Source organism: Anomaloglossus baeobatrachus, chromosome 3, assembly GCF_048569485.1.
Source record: "Anomaloglossus baeobatrachus isolate aAnoBae1 chromosome 3, aAnoBae1.hap1, whole genome shotgun sequence".
Classification (NCBI taxonomy): domain Eukaryota; kingdom Metazoa; phylum Chordata; class Amphibia; order Anura; family Aromobatidae; genus Anomaloglossus; species Anomaloglossus baeobatrachus.
The window spans coordinates 528,695,662-528,714,294 of record NC_134355.1 but is presented as its reverse complement, the minus strand read 5'-3'; the positions used below and the strand labels follow the sequence as shown (position 1 = coordinate 528,714,294).

The following is an 18,633-nucleotide window of genomic DNA, read 5'->3' as shown; positions in this document are numbered from 1 at the left end:
TTTACAGTATCTGCATACAAAAAGGTACTACTTTATAAAGTCTTTATTTTGGTCAGAAAGGGGGCACTAGAACAACAGGGACATTGCTGGAATGCAGCCCACGAGCTGCAGAGGGGGAATCTTTTATGTTTAGTGCAAAATTTCTGCTGACAGGTTCCCTTTAAGTTGCAGTTGCATATCTGCTCGTCTCTACATGTCTTATGGAAATACAATAAGATGGAAGAAGCAAGGCTATGGAGTTTTCATGGGGATGAAAACAATGTAGGAAATTGCTGTGAATGAAACAACTTCTAGCAACCTTAACAGAGCTATGATTCTAAAGAAGAAGAAATGGGTATAAAGAAGTGTTTGGAGAACTTAAGCTCTTCATATGCTTTTGATTGAAAGCTGTAGAGAAGCTAGGTCATGTTTCACAGGTGATCCTAATTACATACTGTTTTTGTTGTATTTTTACCTTTTAATATATGGTAGAGCTTTATGATCAGGTATTGTATTTCTGCAGCAACATTATAAGGCTAGGTTCGCACACTGCGTCTTTTTGACGCTGCGTTTTTGTGTGTTTTTGGCCGCTAAAAACGCACCTGCGTCGAAAAAAACGCATCAAAAAACGCATGCGTTTTTGCTGAGATTTGGTGCGTTTTTGGCTGCGTTTTGCTGCGTTTTTGATCTCTGCGTTTTGCTGCGTTTTTCAAATGCATTGCATGGGCGGAAAACGCAGAAAAACGCAGGAAAGAACTGACATGTCCATTTTTTTTTTTAACTCAAAAACGCAGGTAAAAAAAAACAGATGTGTTCGGACAGCAAAAATGAAAACTCATAGACTTTGCTGGGGAAGCAAAGTCCTGCAGTTTTGAGGCCAAAAACGCACCCGAAAAACGCGCAAAAACGCCGCGAAAAACGCACTGTGCGCACATAGCCTTATCCTCCTAACCCCACTGATCTCAAGGAGCAATATTTTGTAAATTTTATGCGTGTTTTGATCTTACCATGCCCTTTATAAGGTAAAGGGAGCACTTTGTGGAACCATGTGCATTGTGTAAAGTTTTTGGTATTAAATAATTGAAAAAAAAAATAAAAAAAACTTCATACCAGGTTTGTTCTACTGTATAGTTGAAATTGTGAAACTGGAGGAAACATTGCGGTTTAGTTGTTTTGACTGTGAGCACTCATTGAGAATCTTTGCATTTTTTTCATATAATATATTATGTTTATGAAATTATTGTACCATCTGTTTCCATGTAAAATCATCCCCTGTTGTTTGTACTTGTATTAGTCTTTAAATAACAAAAAAACACCAATTCTCAACTATTTACAGTACAATGTGTGTACATTTAGAAGGCAAGAGAGTGTTTTGACTATATCATCATTTTTTGGAATATTTTGAATAATCTTGAATACTTATTGATGAACATATCAGATGATGTATATTTATGTGATGAGAGAGGGTGAGGCCTAAGGATATTAGTACCCTTTATCAAGGTGTGCAGAATTATTAGGCAACTTATGTTTCTCAAGCAAAATGGACCAAAAATAGTTAACTAACTCTGAAAAGTCATTTATGGGGTAATCTTGTAGGCTGATATTAAAGATGAGCTAGTTGGACCTTTTCTGGTTGAAGATGGACTCAAAATCAACTCCAAAACTACTGCCAGTTTCTGGAAGACACTTTTTTCGAGCATTAGTACAGGAAAAGTCTGTATCTTTCAAGACAAAACCGCACAACAGATCATAATAACAACTTTTATTATTAAAACATGTGACAAATAAATGGTTAAAGAAAAAAAAAAAAACTAAGTGGTGTATATATACCAGAGGATTAATTCATTATTAAAAAGTATTAGATATGTAGTAAATATCAGATATGTTGAACTATGCAAAAAAATACAAATTTGCAAACTCTGTATATATTAAAATTTCCTGTTTCCTGGTTGGTCCCTTGAGTTTATAAAACTGGTCAGGTCCCACTCACTAGTATGGCTAACTGGGTGAGCTTGCTCTCAGGGTTCACGTTTGGGATTTTCTGGATCGTACATTGGGAAAGTCCTATCCCCCTCGTTGCACTAGTACCCCAATTTTGGAGCGGGTGGAGAACAGATCTTGAAGGCTCCGTCCTCATCGGGTAAATTGCCAGGACGCCTGAAGCTACTTCCTGACTTAGGGTCCACGTACCCCATCGTGCCCTGGCCCCTGCCCGGTGATAGTACAAGGCCGCCGGCTGTCCTCCTCGACAGTCCGTGCCCCTTGTCACAATCCCCTGTGACCAGGGTCCAGCTCCTACCAGGCCCAGACCAACGTCTGCCACCTAGTAGTTCCAAGGAGCCCAGCGCCTGACCTCCTCTCACTTTCACCTCCAACACTGCACTGTTCTGCTCCTGACACTCCTGACCTCCCCTTAACCAACCCCCCAAGTGGGTGACCCTATTCCACTCAGGCTGTCCACTGGTGTGTCTGGTGGGTGTGGTGCAGAGTATTCCTAGGATTTTGATTAGCTTGTTCTTGGCAACACCAAAGGTCAGGGATCCGTAACCAAGGAGGAGGTGGATACTGTGCAGAAGGGCAGATTGCACAATACCCTGTGACGACCTGATAGGCCTGGGCGTCACACTGGCATTGAAAAGAAGGTTGGCTATATCGGTCACTGATATTTTATTTGAAATATCAAAAATCAATTTTTGTACATTTTGAGCTGTTTAGTTATTATTCACACTTTAACAGATAAAAATAAATAATTGAGATGGGAAAGTTTACATTTTTCATTTAGTTGCAAAATAATTCTGTGCACTAACAGATTCCCAATAATTACACCTAATAATTGTCAAATAAAATTAATAATCAAAAATAAAAATTGTCTAATAATTGTGCAGAAAGTGTTTATGGAATATATGCTTAATGTACACTATTTCTCTTGTGAATATTTAATATCTTTTTAAAATAAATTATAAACATTTTTTTATTACACCTCTACTATAATGCTACAGTAATGAAACATAATATTATTCATTATGTTGTAGTCATCCAAGATGTTTTATACCTATATTAACTATACTTAGTTTTTATGTGGTTTTTGAAAAAAGTCTAATGTGAACATACTCTAAGAATGAAATCAGAGTTTTTCCATTTTTTTTTTATGCTGTTCATTTTAATGTAGCAATGCTGTGGCCAGATGACATTTTAAAGTGTATAGCAAATTAAAGAAAAGTCTACATCATTTTGTTTTTATTACTTTTTGTCAATTTTGAGGTCAGCATCATTTTTTAAAGCACAGCAAGTTATGAGAATGGTGTGGGGGTTTTTCTGGGATTTTTAACAACAGGATCTATCCCTTCAGGAATTTGAAGAATTCAAGAAGAAAACACATACACAAAATGTTATACAATTATTATTAGTATCTGGACTGATTTGGGACCAAAAAGCAGCCCAAGCACACAAACCCCACCAGCCAATATACTATAACACCCATTCACCCCCGTTCAGTGAATCTTGCTTTTACATTGTTATGTTCCTCATCACCTTTGGTCAAAAAAATGTAATTCTGCCATTTTTTATTTTTTTTACATTACACTGTTTACTGTTCAGATTATTTTTTTTATATTTTGATAGATCGGACATTTCTGACTTCAGCGATAGCAAATATGTGTATTTTTTTATTCTTTTATTTTCAATGGGGCAAAAGGGGGGTGATTTGAACTTTGATATTTTTTTTTATATTTTGAAAAATGTTTTTTTCTCACTTGTAATTGTACTTATTAGTCCCCTTAGGGGACATGAAGCTGTGATCATCTGATCACTTGTGCTATACAAAGTAGTACATAAGCACTGCTGTGTACAGCAAAAATCACGATGACTTATGAACACTGGCTTACAGCCAGCGTTCACAGGAAGTTCATCATGACAGACACCAGGGTCATCAGCTGACCCCTGGCTGTCAGGAAAACCCATCGGCACCCAACGATTCTGTCATGGGGCCACCGAGGAGAGTGGGGAATGATGCCCTCCCCACTGATGCATATTAAATCCCGCTGTCAGAGTTTAACAGCAGGATTTAACTGGTTAACAGCCATGGGTGGATCAACTGACATGTGTGAGGAAAGATACTGGCTCAGCATGTGAGCCCGCATCAAAGGCAGGGACACGACCTTGGACATCAAAGATTGTAAAGGGGTTAAAGGAGTTATTTGAAGAGCCACATGTGAATGTTAAAGCAGTGCATATGATCAACCACAGCTCCATTTATATGGTGCTCTTCAGAGCTACTTTTCTCGGGATTGTGAGGTTCACAGCGGTCAGATCTGTAGTGAACAGAAGGTCATCCCCTATACAGAAGATAAAAAAAAAACAAAAACTGACCCGCACATCCTACAAGTGTGCCAGCTGAAAAAACATAGCAAATACAAAATGCAAACAGCTGCACACTAAAATGGCATTAATGTGTAAGGGAACTCTGGTACTGCATTACTGCTATATGAAAAAATGAGATTTTTAGTTTATGAATCGGCCAATGCATGTAAGCCCGGAAACCAGCGGCAAGGTAAATCTCAATATTCTGGGTACCTAATTAAAATGCCACTATCTAGATTAAAAACATCCATGTCTGGGCAGCTAGACTAGAAATCTAACTTGAAATGCCACTATCTGGACTAACCTCCATGTCTGGGCAGCTCCTGGTATAAGGATCATGAACATAGCCTGGTTTTTAGGGCGGAGTGCTCAGTCAGAAAGATCACTCATTTTTTCATATAGCAGTAATGCAGTACCAGAGTTCCCGTATACATTGATGCCATTTTAGTGTGCAGCTGTTTGTATTTTGTATTTGCTATGTTTTTTCAGCTGGCACCTATACACACTTGTAGGATGTGCGGGTCAGTTTTTTTTTTTTTATTACTATTAAATATTTTGAGTGAGTCTCTTTCTGACGGAGCACTCCGCCCTATAAACCAGGCTGTGTTCATGATCCTTATACCATTTTAGTTAGGTACCCGGAATATTGAGATTTACCTTGCCGCTGGTTTCCGGGCTTATATGCATTGGCCAATTCATAAACTAAAAATCTCATTTTTTCATATAGCAGTAATGCAGTACCAGAGTTCCCTTATACATTGATGACATTTTAGTGTGCAGCTGTTTGTATTTTGTATTTGCTATACAGAAGATAGAGAATAACTTCCAAACATGGGATAACCAATTTAAAAAGGTTTTCAAGAATTGTTTTAATTTGACCACAGGAATGTGGAAATAATAAGCCAATAATGACCCTTCCTAAATCCAATGCCACATCTCCAACAACAGGACAGGAGAAGTGGTACTGTGCAGTGTAAATATACAGAATAATACAAATACTGAGAATTGCATACATGTACAGGACAGGAGAAGTGATACTGTGCAGTGTGTATATACAGAATAATACATATGCTGAGGATTACACAAGTATATAAGACAAGAGAAGTGGTACAGTGCAGTATATATACAGAATAAGGCCTGCACTTGCGAGGGACTCACGCGAGAATCAACTTGCATCATCCGGCACTGCCTGCCGCTCTCCAAACAGGAGCGTTCAGCTGCATAGAAATACAGAGAGCGGCAGGCTATGCCAGGTGATGCAACTTGATTCTCAAGCGAATTACGCGCAAGTGACTCGCAAGTGTGATTCCAGCCTTATTCTGTATATTTACACTGCACAGTACCACATCTCTTGTCCTGTATACTACTGTAATCCTCAGCATATGCATTATTCTGTATATGCACACTGTACAGTACCACGTCTGCTGTCCTGTATACTGGGTGTAATTCTCAGTATCTGTATTATTCTGTATACTGTATACATTGCACAATACTACTTCTCCCAAGTGTGACACTGGCCTAATACATATACTGAGAATTACACCCAGTATACAGGACAGGAGAAGTGGTACTGTGCAGTGTTTATATACAGATAGGTGTAAATCTAACATACAGGCAGCATATACTGTACTGTATATATACACAGTGGGAAAAAAAGTATTTAGTCAGCCACCAATTGTGCAAGTTCTACCACTTAAAAAGATGAGAGAGGCCTGTAATTGACATCAACGGCAGACTACAACTATGAGAGACAAAATGAGAAAACAATTGCAGAAAATGACCTTGTCTGATTTGGCAAATTTTTTTATGTATTTAGTCATCTAAAAGCATGCAAGATTTCCGGCTCTCACAGACCTGTAACTTCTTCTTTAAAAGGCTCCTCTGTCCTCCACTCATTACCTGTAGTAATGGCAAGTAGTAATGACACATGTTTGAACTTGTTATCAGTATAAAAGACCCCTGTCTAGAACCTCAAACAGTCACACTCCAAACTCTACTATGGTGAAGACCAAAGAGCTGTAGAAGGACACCAGAAACAAAATTGTAGTCCTGCACCAGGCTGGGAAGACTGAATCTGCAATAGGCAAGCAGCTTGGTGTGATGAAATCAACTGTGGGAGCAATAATAAGAAAATTGAAGACATACAAGACCACTAATAATCTCCCTCAATCTCTGGCTCCACGCAATATCTCACCCCGTGGGATCAACATGATCACAAGAACAGTGAGCAAAAATCCCAGATCCACACGGGGGGACCTAGTAAATGACCTGCATAGAGCTGGGACCACTGTAACAAAGGCTAGCATCAGTAACACACTACGCCACCAGGGACTCAGATCCTGCATTGCCAGACGTGTTCCCCTGCTTAAGCCAGTACATGAATATGAAGTTTGCTAGAGAGCATTTGGATTATCTAGAATAGTATTGGGAGAATGTCATATGGTCTAATGAAGTCAATGTAGAACTGTTTGGTAGAAACACAACTTGTTGTGTTTGGAGGAGACAGAATGCTGAGTTGCATCCAAAGAATACCATACCTACTGTGAAGCATGGGTGTGACAACATCATGCTTTGGGGCAGTTGTTCTGCAAAGGGACCAGGTTGACTTATCCGTGTACATGAAAGAATGAATGGGGCCATGTATCATGAGATTTTGAGTGCAAACCTCCTTCAATCAGCAAGGGCATTGAAGATGAAACATGGTTGGGTCTTTCAGCATGATAATGATCCCAAGCACACCACCAGGGCAACGAAGGAATGGTGTCGTAAGAAGCATATGAAAGTCCTGGAGTGGCCTAGCCAGTCTCCAGATCTCAACCCCATAGAAAACCTTTGGAGGGAGTTGAAAGTCCGTGTTGCTCAACGACAGGCCCAAAACACTACTGCTCTAGAGGAGATCTACATGGAGGAATGGCCCAACATACCACCAACAGTGTGTGCCAACCTTGTGGAGACTTACAGAAAACGTTTGACTACTGTCATTGCCAACAAAAGATATATAACAAAATATTGAGATGAACTTTTGTTATTGACCAAATACTTATTTTCCACCATAATTGCATAAAAAATCTTGCTAAATCAGACAACGTGATTTTCTGGACTTGTTTTCTCATTTTGTCTCTCATAGTTGTGGTATACTTATGATGTCAATTACAGGCCTCTCTCATCTGAAGTGGTAGAATTTGCACTCAATTGGTGGCTGAATAAATACTTTTTTTCTCAACTGTATATATATATATATATATATATATATTATAGCAGGCTGTGATTGCTGTATATACATTACAGCAGGCAGGGCCACCATCAGGGCATTACTGCCCTTACTGGTGTATGGAGGCCAGTGAAGAGGGGATCCCAGGCCAAGCCAGGGTAATTACTTCACTTTACTAAGCCCCTGGCAACACTCATAGCCACAACAGAGGGGACCAGCTGTGTTGCTTCAGCCACTTTAGCTGAGTGCGTGTTACCACATGGCTAATTTGTCTGCTATGAGGTTCAGGCGCATCACATAAAAATTAGCCATGTGGTGGCACCAGGGGCAGTTGGGCAGAGCAGGGAGTGTCATTCCATGGCCCAGCATGCAGCAGCAAGATAAGGTCATCATGCTGCCAGCACATCACACTGTTGTGGGCAATGCAGAGCCATGGAAGTGGTAAGCGCTCAATGGAGGAGCTGTAGACAGGGGTGGGACAATCCAAGGAACCCCTGCTTCAGCAGGAGGTCTGTCCAATGTGGGAGCAGGGTAGTGTGAGTAAAATGATTTTTTTTGTTTTTGTATTAGAGACAGAACAGAGACAAGTTTACCAGGATAGGGTCATATGCACCAGGAAAAGGATATACAGTCATATGAAAAAGTTTGGGCACCCCTATTAATGTTAACCTTTTTTCTTTATAACAATTTGGGTTTTTGCAACAACTATTTCAGTTTCATATATCTAATAACTGATGGAACTGAGTAATATTTCTGGATTGAAATGAGGTTAATTGTACTAACAGAAAACGTGCAATCCGCATTTAAACAAAATTTGACCGGTGCAAAAGTATGGGCACCTCAACATAAAAGTGACATTAATATTTTATAGATCCTCCTTTTGCAAAAATAACAGCCTCTAGTTACTTCCTGTAACTTTAAATGAGTTCCTGCATCCTCGATGAAGGTATATTTGACCATTCCTGTTTACAAAATAATTCCAGTTCAGTTAAGTTTGATGGTCGCCGAGCATGGACAGCACGCTTCAAATCATCCCACAGATTTTCAATGATATTCAGGTCTGGGGACTGGAATGGCCATTCCAGAACATTGTAATTGTTCCTCTGCATGAATGCCTGAGTAGATTTGGAGCAGGGTTTTGGATCATTGTCTTGCTGAAATAGCTATCCCCTGCGTAACTTCAACTTTGTCACTGATTCTTGCACATTATTGTCAAGAATCTGCTGATACAGAGTTGAATCCATGCGACCCTCAACTTTAACAAGATTCCCGGTGCCGGCATTGGCCACACAGCCCCAAAGCACCAAATATTACTGTGGGTAGCAAGTGCTTTTCTTGGAATGCCGTGTTTTTTGCCTCCATGCATAACGCCTTTTTGTATGACCAAACAACACAATCTTTGTTTCATCAGTCCACAAGACTTTCTTCCAAAATGTTACTGGCTTGTCGAAATGTGCTTTTGCATACCTCAGGTGACTCTGTTTGTGGCGTGCTTGCAGAAACTGCTTCTTTCGCATCACTCTCCCATACAGCTTCTCCTTGTGCAAAGTGAGCTGTATTGTTGACCGATGCACATTGACACCATCTGCAGCAAGATGATGCTGCAGGTCTTTGGAGGTGGTCTGTGGATTGTCCTTGACTGCTCTCACCATTCTTCTTCTCTGCCTTTCTGATATTTTTCTTGGCCTGACACTTCTGGGCTTAACAAGAACTGTACCTGTGTTCTTCCATTTCCTTACTATGTTCCTCACAGTGGAAACTGACAGTTTAAATCTCTGAGACAACTTTTTGTATCCTTCCCCTGAACAACTATGTTGAATAATCTTTGTTTTCAGATCATTTCAGAGTTGTTTTGAGGAGCCCATGATGCCACTCTTCATAGGAGATTGAAATAGGAGAACAACTTGTAAGTGGCCACCTTAAATACCTTTTCTCATAGTTGGATACACCTGCCTATGAAGTTCAAAGCTCAATGAGGTTACAAAACCAATTTAGTGCTTTAGTAAGTCAGTAAAAAGTAGTTAGGAGTGTTCAAATCAAGAAATTGATAAGGGTGTCCATACTTTTGCACCGGTCAAATTTTGTTTAAATGCGGATTGCACATTTTCTGTTAGTACAATAAACCTATTTCAATCCAGAAATATTACTCAGTCCATCAGTTATTAGATATATGAAACTGAAATAGCTGTTGCAAAAACCCAAATTGTTATAAAGAAAAAAAGTTAACATTAATAGTGGTACCCAAACTTTTTCATATGACTGTAAATACCAAAAGAGGCCCAGGATGGGACATATATACCAGGAGGGGGATATATACCAGAAAGAGTCTAGGAAGGGGACATATATAACAGGAGGAGGACATATATACAGGAAAGGCACAAATAAAACAGGATGGGGACATATACACCAAAATGGACCCAGGAAGGGGACATACTGTATATATAAGGAGGAGGACATTTATACCAGAATGGGCACAGCAGGTAAACACAGGTATAATCATTAAATCTTCAACTTGCTTAACCGGTCACAATAACAGTAATTTGTACCAGGGATGCCCAAACTTTTGCATGCCACTGTACGTTATAGGAGGCTGTAACTGCTGAATATATATTCCATAAGACATACTGTGACTGCTTTATATATTAAATAGATTCCATATTGGGACTCACCCAGAGTCCAGAGATGGGAGTAAAGGCCCCGTCACACTAAGCAACATCGCTAGCAACATCGCTGCTAACGAACAACTTTTGTGACGTAGCAGCGATGTTGCTAGTGATGTTGCTGTGTGTGACATTCAGCAACAACCTGGCCCCTGCTGTGAGGTCGTTGGTTGTTGCTGAATGTCCTGGGCCATTTTTTAGTTGTTGCTGTCCCGCTGTGAAGCACAGATCGCTGTGTGTGACAGCGAGACAGCAACAACTAAATGTGCAGGCAGCAGGAGCCGGCTTCTGCGGCGGCTGGTAACCACAGTAAACATCGGGTAACCAAGAAGCCCTGTCCTTGGTTATCCGATATTTACCTTTGTTACCAGCCTCCACCGCTCTCGCTGTCAGTGCCGGCTCCTGCTCTGTGCACATGTAGCTGCAGGACACATCGGGTTAATTAACCCGATGTGTGCTGTAGCTAGGAGAGCAAGGAGCCAGCGCTAAGCATTGTGCGCTGCTCCCTGCTCTGTGCACATTTAGCTGCAGGACACATCGGGTTAATTAACCCGATGTGTGCTGTAACTAGGAGAGCAGGGAGCCAGCGCTCAGTGTGCGCTGCTCCCTGCTCTCTGCACGTGTAGCTGTGTGCGCTGGTAACCAAGGTAAATATCGGGTTGGTTACCCGATATTTACCTTAGTTACCAAGCGCAGCATCTTCCACGTGGCGCTGGGGGCTGGTCACTGGTTGCTGGTGAGCTCACCAGCAACCCTTGTAGCGATGCTCCAGCGATCCCTGCCAGGTCAGGTTGCTGGTGGGATCGCTGGATCGTCGCAGTGTGACATCTCACCAGCAACCTCCTAGCAACTTACCAGCGATCCCTATCCTAGTTGGGATCGCTGGTAAGTTGTTTAGTGTGACTGGACCTTAAGATAAAAGTTTGCAGCATCGCTGCAGGGTGCAGAATTCAGCTTGTTACCGGTTAGCAAGGAGTCAGGACTGGAGAGAGCGAACTCCGCCCACAAGACATCCCACACAGTGCAAGGAAAGTGGAAGTTTTAAAGGGCTGGGGGCCGACTTTATGGTTTGACGGTCTGGCCCAGCGGGCTTTTATCCTGCTTGGCAGAGTGCCAGTCCGGACCTGAATAGTACCCAAAAGACCATGAAAAACATTTGAAATTCATATATGAAATAATAGTTTGTGAAGAACCTCCAGTGCGTTTTTTTCTGCTTGCTTTTTCTTTTTTTTTTTAAATCAGATGACAATAGAGCATAGGAATTATCATAGTTTTCAATGAAGCACATAATGTGCCTTTTTACGAAGTCTGCACCATTTTCCTTCTATATTGTATACAATATTCCTTCTTTTAATAATCTTCTTCCATGCTGAATTCCTACAGTAAAACCTTGATGCATATTTCTAGACTTTTTGGAGGGGTAGTGGAGTCTCGGATCTAAGGTTAGAACATTACATGGATATTACACAGTCTGGGAAAGTTTAGGAAACGATTACTGGTCTTACCCTGAGACTGTTCTGTCTCTTGACCCTCCCTGATGAAGTATGAGAACAGATCCATTTACTCATACTGTTGAACAAGTAGCAGATAGTCTTGGGAGATGGGATAATGTTGAAAGGTGGGGGGAGTGTACATTTGTCATCAAAATAGCTCAACCAAAGCTTAGCCCGGGCAAACTTCCACTCTTTATCTTCATGATTCTAAATACAAAGATACAAGAGATCAGACATTGAAACAAGTCAGGGATTAGAGAAATAATACATCCAAACTTTATCTGTACTGATGGAATGACCTTGAATTTTGTAAACTCTTGAAGTATGTGACTAATGAATAATGGAATTGTTCTTTGTAAAAATAATAACACGAAATGTAACAAAGGGCACACACTGTCAGCTGAATGTTAACAGAAATGACATCTCCAGGGTTCAAGAATAAAAAGGGACAAATGAAGGTACAATGAAAATATAATGCAATTATTATTAAAGGGAACCTGTCACTAGAATTTTCACTATGAAACTAAAAGAATCCCCTTCTGCAGCTCCTGCGCTGCATTCTAGAAAGGTTCATCTTGCTACTGGACCCCCTTTCAGACCTAAATAAACACTTTATAAAATCTTACCTTTTGGTATGCTAATGAGCTTTGCTGGCCACGGGTTCGGGCTGTATTATGTCTGTTATTCCCCCTCCTACCACTGTTCACTATCTTCCAGTGTTGATGGACATAGATGAGGCCGCCGCCCTCATCTTCCGCAGTGCTCCTGAAGTCTCGCGCATGCCCAGTGGCACTATCGCGGGACTGAGCACTGTTCAAATCTCGAGCGCCGGTGATCTTTTTGTGAGGGCACAAGATTATGGGCGGGTACTTGGATGACGCTGGTGATGACATGTCATCACCAGCGTCATCCAAGTAGCCGCCCATAATCTTGCGCATGCGCAATAACATCACCAATGCTCGTGATCTGAAAACAGTGCTGTCCAGTGATAGTGCCACTGCGCATGCGCGAGATTATGGGTGGCTACTTGGATGACACTGGTGATGACAATGTCATCACCAGCGTCATCCAAGTAGCCGCCCAGAATCTCGCGCCTGCGCAATAAGATCACCGGCGCTCGCGATTTGAACAGTGCTCAGTCCCGCGATAGTGCCACTGGGCATGCGCGAGACTTCAGGAGCACTGTGGAAGATATGGGCGGCGGCCTCATCTATGTCAATCAACACTGGGAGATGGCGAACAGTGGCAGGAGAGGGAATAACGGACGCAATACAGCCCGCCGCCATGGCCAGCAAAGCTCATTAGCATACCAAAAGGTAAGATTTTATAAAGTGTTTATTTAGGAAGGGGGCCAGTAGCAAGATGAACCTTGCTAGAATGCAGCCCAGGAGCTGCAGAAGGGTATTCTTTTAGTTTCATAGCGAAAATTCTAGTGACAGGTTTCCTTTAATAATTATTATTTAACGGTCTTCAGCTTGATATCGAGCCATGGCACCTTGATGGTTAAACACTCTGTATGAAGATCGATCTTGTGCAAGTCAAGATTGGTTCACCAAGGTCTTCTTTGCGGTTATCTTGATTGTATCAAGCCATCAGGTTGCTGGTCTTCCTCTTTGCCTTGTTTCTTCTATTCTTCTGACCATGATGTCATAGTTTGGTGATCCCTGCTTGTGACATGTCTGGCTTGATTTGTATTAGAAGTATTAGAAGCCACAGGCAAACAGAAGACATCCTTAAATATGTAGACAGGTTTCTGTGCACAAACAAACTAAAAGTCTTAATATCAAGCCCCAGTTTTTGAGGAAACTTGGCAGATAAGTTGTTCCAAACATCTTGGATAGCTAACCACAGATATTTTTGTGCAAATCCTTCTATCTCTTCAAGTAATCCCAAACAGACTCGATGATGTTAAAATCATTACTCTGTGGGGGCCATATCATCACTTTCAGGACTATCTTGTTCTTTTTTACGCTAAAGATACTTCTTTACTATGACATACAGTGTTCAGCATAAATGAGTACACCCCATTTGAAAAGTAAGAGTTTGATTAATATCTGTTATGGTCGCCGAGGAGCAGCGAGCATTTGGGAGCAGACCCACTGGACCGTACACTGGGAACCCTTAGACGAGTTAGGCGCAGTCCCAGGGAACCTAAATGTATGATAGCCAGGACCAGTGGTATCGGCTCTTACTAACATGAGAGTCTGATAAGTCCAATATAGATTTGCTCAAATGTGGCACGGAGATGGTGACTTAGATGTGGCAGCATGGAGGTGATGACTTAGATGTGTCAGCACGGAGGTGATGACTCAGATGTGGCAGCACAGAGGGGATGACTCAGAAGTGGCGGCACGGAGGGGGTGAATCAGAAGTGGTGACTCAGACATGGCAGCATGTAGGTGGTGGTAACTACAGGCTCAAGACAAAGGTTAGCAGGTACAGGTAACTGGTTCTGGGATATGAGATGCAGGACTAGACACAGTAATGGGTATTGGACCTGATAACTAAAAACACACTATGGATAGGCAATATTGCTCAGTCACCTCCCCTAAGGGCGGAGTGCCTTAAATACCTACAGGGAGATTGCTGACCTCAAAGAGCACTTCCTGGTAATAGGACGTTGGCCTTTTAAGAGAGGGGGCGTGGCCATGTGCGCACCCTTCAGGCAATCCCAGAAGACCCCGCGTGTGGCCTGGAAGCAGGAGGAGGCTGTGGCAGGCCCCGGGACAGGAATGGGGTGCATGGGTCCGCTGGGCAGGTGAGAAGAACGGCGCCCCCGCGGATGCATGAGAGCAGGGGCGCTAAGTTGGGACCGGGTGCTACAATATCTCACTGAGATTTTGTAAGGTATAACTTTTCATTACATAACTTTCATTATGGGTTAAAAAAAATTTCTACGAAACTAAGTCTTGTAAAAATGTTATAAATTCAACATTTTTACAAGACTTAGTTTCGTAGAAATTTTTTTTAACCCATAATGAAAGTAAGGGTAATAATAATATAACCTTCATTACAAAATCTTCAGTTTCAAAAAATGAATACACATAGAACAACTACATTTAAAATTTTGTGTAACCTCCATGATTTTTAAGGATAGCACCAAGATTTCTTGGTGACATATTGCAATATCTATCTGTTGTCCTTTCTTCAAGAATAACTTCTTTTAGAGCCTGGATGCTGGATGGAGAGTGATGCTCTACTTGTCTCTTCAGAATTCCCCATAAGTGTGCAAATAGATTAAGATCAGGAGACATACTTGGCCACTGAATGACTTTCACCCTGTTCTTCAGAAATGCAACAATGGCCTTAAATGTGTGTTTTGGTCATTGTCATGTTGGAAAAGTGCAGATCTACCAAGGGCACTGTAGCATCAGCGTACCTGCAGGGACTCCAACTTACTCCCCACCCAGGCCGGGTTGCTTCCTCATCCACTGCCCTGCGGCTGTCCACATGTGCTTCTGCTTCCTCCTCATCCTGGGGCCTGTGCACGCAGTTCAGATCTCCCTGGAGTGTGCTTAGGGCACACATGCACACACCTCTCCACCTTTTAAAGGTTTGTAGAACCATTTCCCAGAAATGCCTCTCAGCCTATATGTTCTGTGCTGAATGGCACTGTGTATTTAAGGCACCCTTCCATTAGAGGAGGTGCCTACAGAATGCCTTTAGCTAGATTGGCTACTAGTCTGCTAACTAGTTGTCAGGTTCGGTGCTCCTGTCTCATCACCTGTACCTGTGTCCGTCTTCCCATACCTATCTGTCCCTGCCATGCCCACCATACCTGTCCATACCCGCTCTCCTACCTTCCTCACGCATCCCGCCTGTACCTTCCTGCACCTGTGTCCATACCTGAGTCCATCTCCTGCCCTTGGTGTCACCTGCCACAGTCCCGATTTCTGCCATGGGAGTAGTATTTGGCGTCCACTTTGTGACAGACACTTAGTTAAACCCCTCTCACTAAAGGGTAAGCCTGGGTCCCCACTATGGTCCAGTGGGTCCACTCACGCTCGCCGCCTCAGCAGAAACCTCGGCGGTGAGCGTTAAAGGTACAGAGTGATGGTAACATCTTCTCTTTCAATATAGAGCAGTACATCTGTGAATTCATGATACCATCAATGAAATATAGCTCCCCAACACCAGCAGCACTCAGAAAGCTCCATATAAGTTCACTGCTAGCACCATGTTTCATTGTAGACACCATGTAGTTCTCTTGATACTCCTCACCTCTGCAACACTATACAGTTATGAAGACATCAGTTCCAAAAACTTTAATCTTAAGGCCCCGTCACACACAGAGATAAATCTTTGGCAGATCTGTAGTTGCAGTGAATTTTGTAGTGTCGGTAAAGCCCAGGCCCGGATGGGTTCCCCCTATTATATTACAAAAAAATGTGAATATTGCCTGACCCCACATCTACTGTCCTCATTTAATGCGATGTCTTGTGTAGACCCACCGCCAGCAGATGTCCTGCGGGCACAAGTTTCGGTGATTCACAAACCGGGGAAGGACCCAGCACAATGTTCCAGTTACCGCTCTATTTCCCTCCTAAATGTCGATACTAAGCTTTTTGCCAGGATTCTATCCTCTCGGTCAACAACCCTACTCCAGGGTATCATTCACCCAGACCAGGAAGGTTTTATGATGGGAAGGGAGGCACGTGACAACGCCACTAAGACGATAAATTTAATCCATGAAGCCAAGCTTGCCCACACACCATTAATGCTACTCTCTACCCATGCCGAAAAGGTTTCTATAGAGTAAATTGGTCCTTTATGGAAGAAACGCTAGCACACATTGGATTGGGGAGCAAAATGCTAGACTGGGTGTTGTCACTGTACTTGTCTCCATCGGCTAAAGTTTGGGTGAACGGTATCCTGTCAAATTCGTTCAATGTATTGAACGGGACTCGCCAGGGCTGTCCCCCCTGATCTTAGTATTAACCATTGAGCCCCTCCTTCGGCATATCCAGGCCAACAGTGACATTAAGGAGTAAAGATTCTCTCCGCTACACACAAAATAGCAGCCTATGCAGATGATCTGCATTTTTTATCACCAATCCCAGAATTTCTCTCCCTAATCTGATGGCGGAGTTTCGGATTTACTTCCAGCTCTCTAATTTTAAGATTATTTTTTCCAAATCTAAGGCGCTGCATGTTGGTCTTCCTCCCCCATTAATCGCCTTAGGGAGCCTTTAGTTTCAAATGGGCAACCCAGATGTTGAACTACCTGGAAATAAAGATTACTGCATCTCTTCCTTTACTATACCAATGCAATTTCCCAGGACTTCTCAAGGTTATACGGGTGGACTGTGATGGATGGTCCAAATCCCGTTTACCTGGTTGGGTAGGTGCCAAATTTTCAAAATAAACATTCTTCCGAGATTATTATATTTAATGCAGGCCCTTCCCATTGCAGTCCCATCAGCCTTCTTCAAGAGCGTGGATGTGTAGCACTCCTGAAGCCATCAGTGAGCTACAAGGTACTGCATCCTCACCAGGATGCAGGGCCTAACCCCTAGGGAACCAGAAGACCAGTGCCAGTAACAACCAAACACTCCAGATAATCCCTGTTTTCCCCAAAATCCCCCATAGAATGGTACTAGGCTAGGGTCGGACTAATGGATGGCTGCATAGAGGTGGAGCCAATCCAGTCCACTAGACAACCAGGTGGGAGGGGCACACAGTGGACAGTGAGTCAGTAAGTTGATGACAGAGAGAGAGGAAGGACTGTCAAGAGTGAACAGTGACCTGAGGGCCCAGGCGGTTAGTTGCCTGCGGAGTACGGTGGAGTGCGTACTACGTACCAACAGGGTACAGAATCCTAGGTCAGGCAAACGCTCCAGGCAGACCTCATAAAAATTTACACAGTGAGGGGACCATCAAGGACCTCACTGACCTTGAAGTTCGGGACTCAGTAGCAACGGGAGAATCGGGGACAGGACCAGAGACTCCAATCCCACAGGGTTCACGCTACTGTCATATGGACTGCTGTAAGGGCGGCTTTGCACGTTGCGATATTGCACGTGCGATGTCGGTGGGGTCAAATCGAAAGTTACACACATCCGGCGTCGCAGTCGATATCGCAACGTGTAAAACCTTTTTGATACGATGAACGAGCGCAAAAGCGTCGTTATCGTATCATCGCTGCAGCCTCCGACATTTCCATAATGCCGGTGCAGCGACAGGTACGATGTTGTTCCTCGCTCCTACGGCAGCACACATCGCTGTGTGTGAAGCCGCAGGAGCGAGGAACTTCAACTTACCTGCCGCCGGCTGCAATGAGAAGGACGGAGGTGGGCAGGATGTTTACATCCTGCTCATCTCCGCCCCTCCGCTTCAATTGGCCGCCTGCCGTGTGACGTCACTGTGACGCCGCACGACCCGCCCCCTAAGGAAGGTATGTGCGTGTAAAGCTGCCGTAGCGATAATAATCGCTACGGCAGCTTTCACTAGATATCGAACGTGCGACGGGGGCGGGACTATCGCTGCAGCATCGGTAACACATTGTTACCGATGTCGCAACGTGCAAAGCCCGCCTAAGAGACAACCAGGAGGGAACCCCCAGCCGCTCCAAGCCACGGGGACCCAACAACCAATGACAGGTGCAGGGGACAAAGGAGACCTGCAGTTAAGACCAGCCGGCCTCGGGTGACCAGTACCAGCATGCAGTTAGTAAAAGAACCAGTTACACTGAATCCCCTTCTGTGGACTAACTTCTTTCAACACCCATCCGCATCACCTATCCTCTGGGGCCTGGCCCTGCTTGCGGAGGGCCTAACATCCAGGCTGCCACCAACACCAGCCCCAGTAGTGAAAACTGCAGCGGCGGCTCCATCCCTATAACCTCAACACCGCAAGTGGCGTCACGTGTGAACATTATTCAAATATTCAAATCCCCTGGAAATATTCCCCCTTTTAAAAAGCACCCAGGGCA

General features: G+C 43.1%; 1 protein-coding gene across 2 annotated transcripts in view; it reads right to left on the bottom strand.

Moving 5' to 3' along the window:
- The window catches only part of TRPC1 (transient receptor potential cation channel subfamily C member 1), a 193,512-nt gene that overhangs the window by 24,671 nt on the left and 150,208 nt on the right, over nucleotides 1–18,633 (bottom strand). For both annotated transcript variants that reach the window (XM_075340783.1, XM_075340784.1), the window contains one exon: nucleotides 11,715–11,909. In XM_075340783.1, the coding sequence (XP_075196898.1) occupies nucleotides 11,715–11,909 (195 nt within the window). The remainder of the gene's footprint in view (nucleotides 1–11,714; nucleotides 11,910–18,633) is intronic.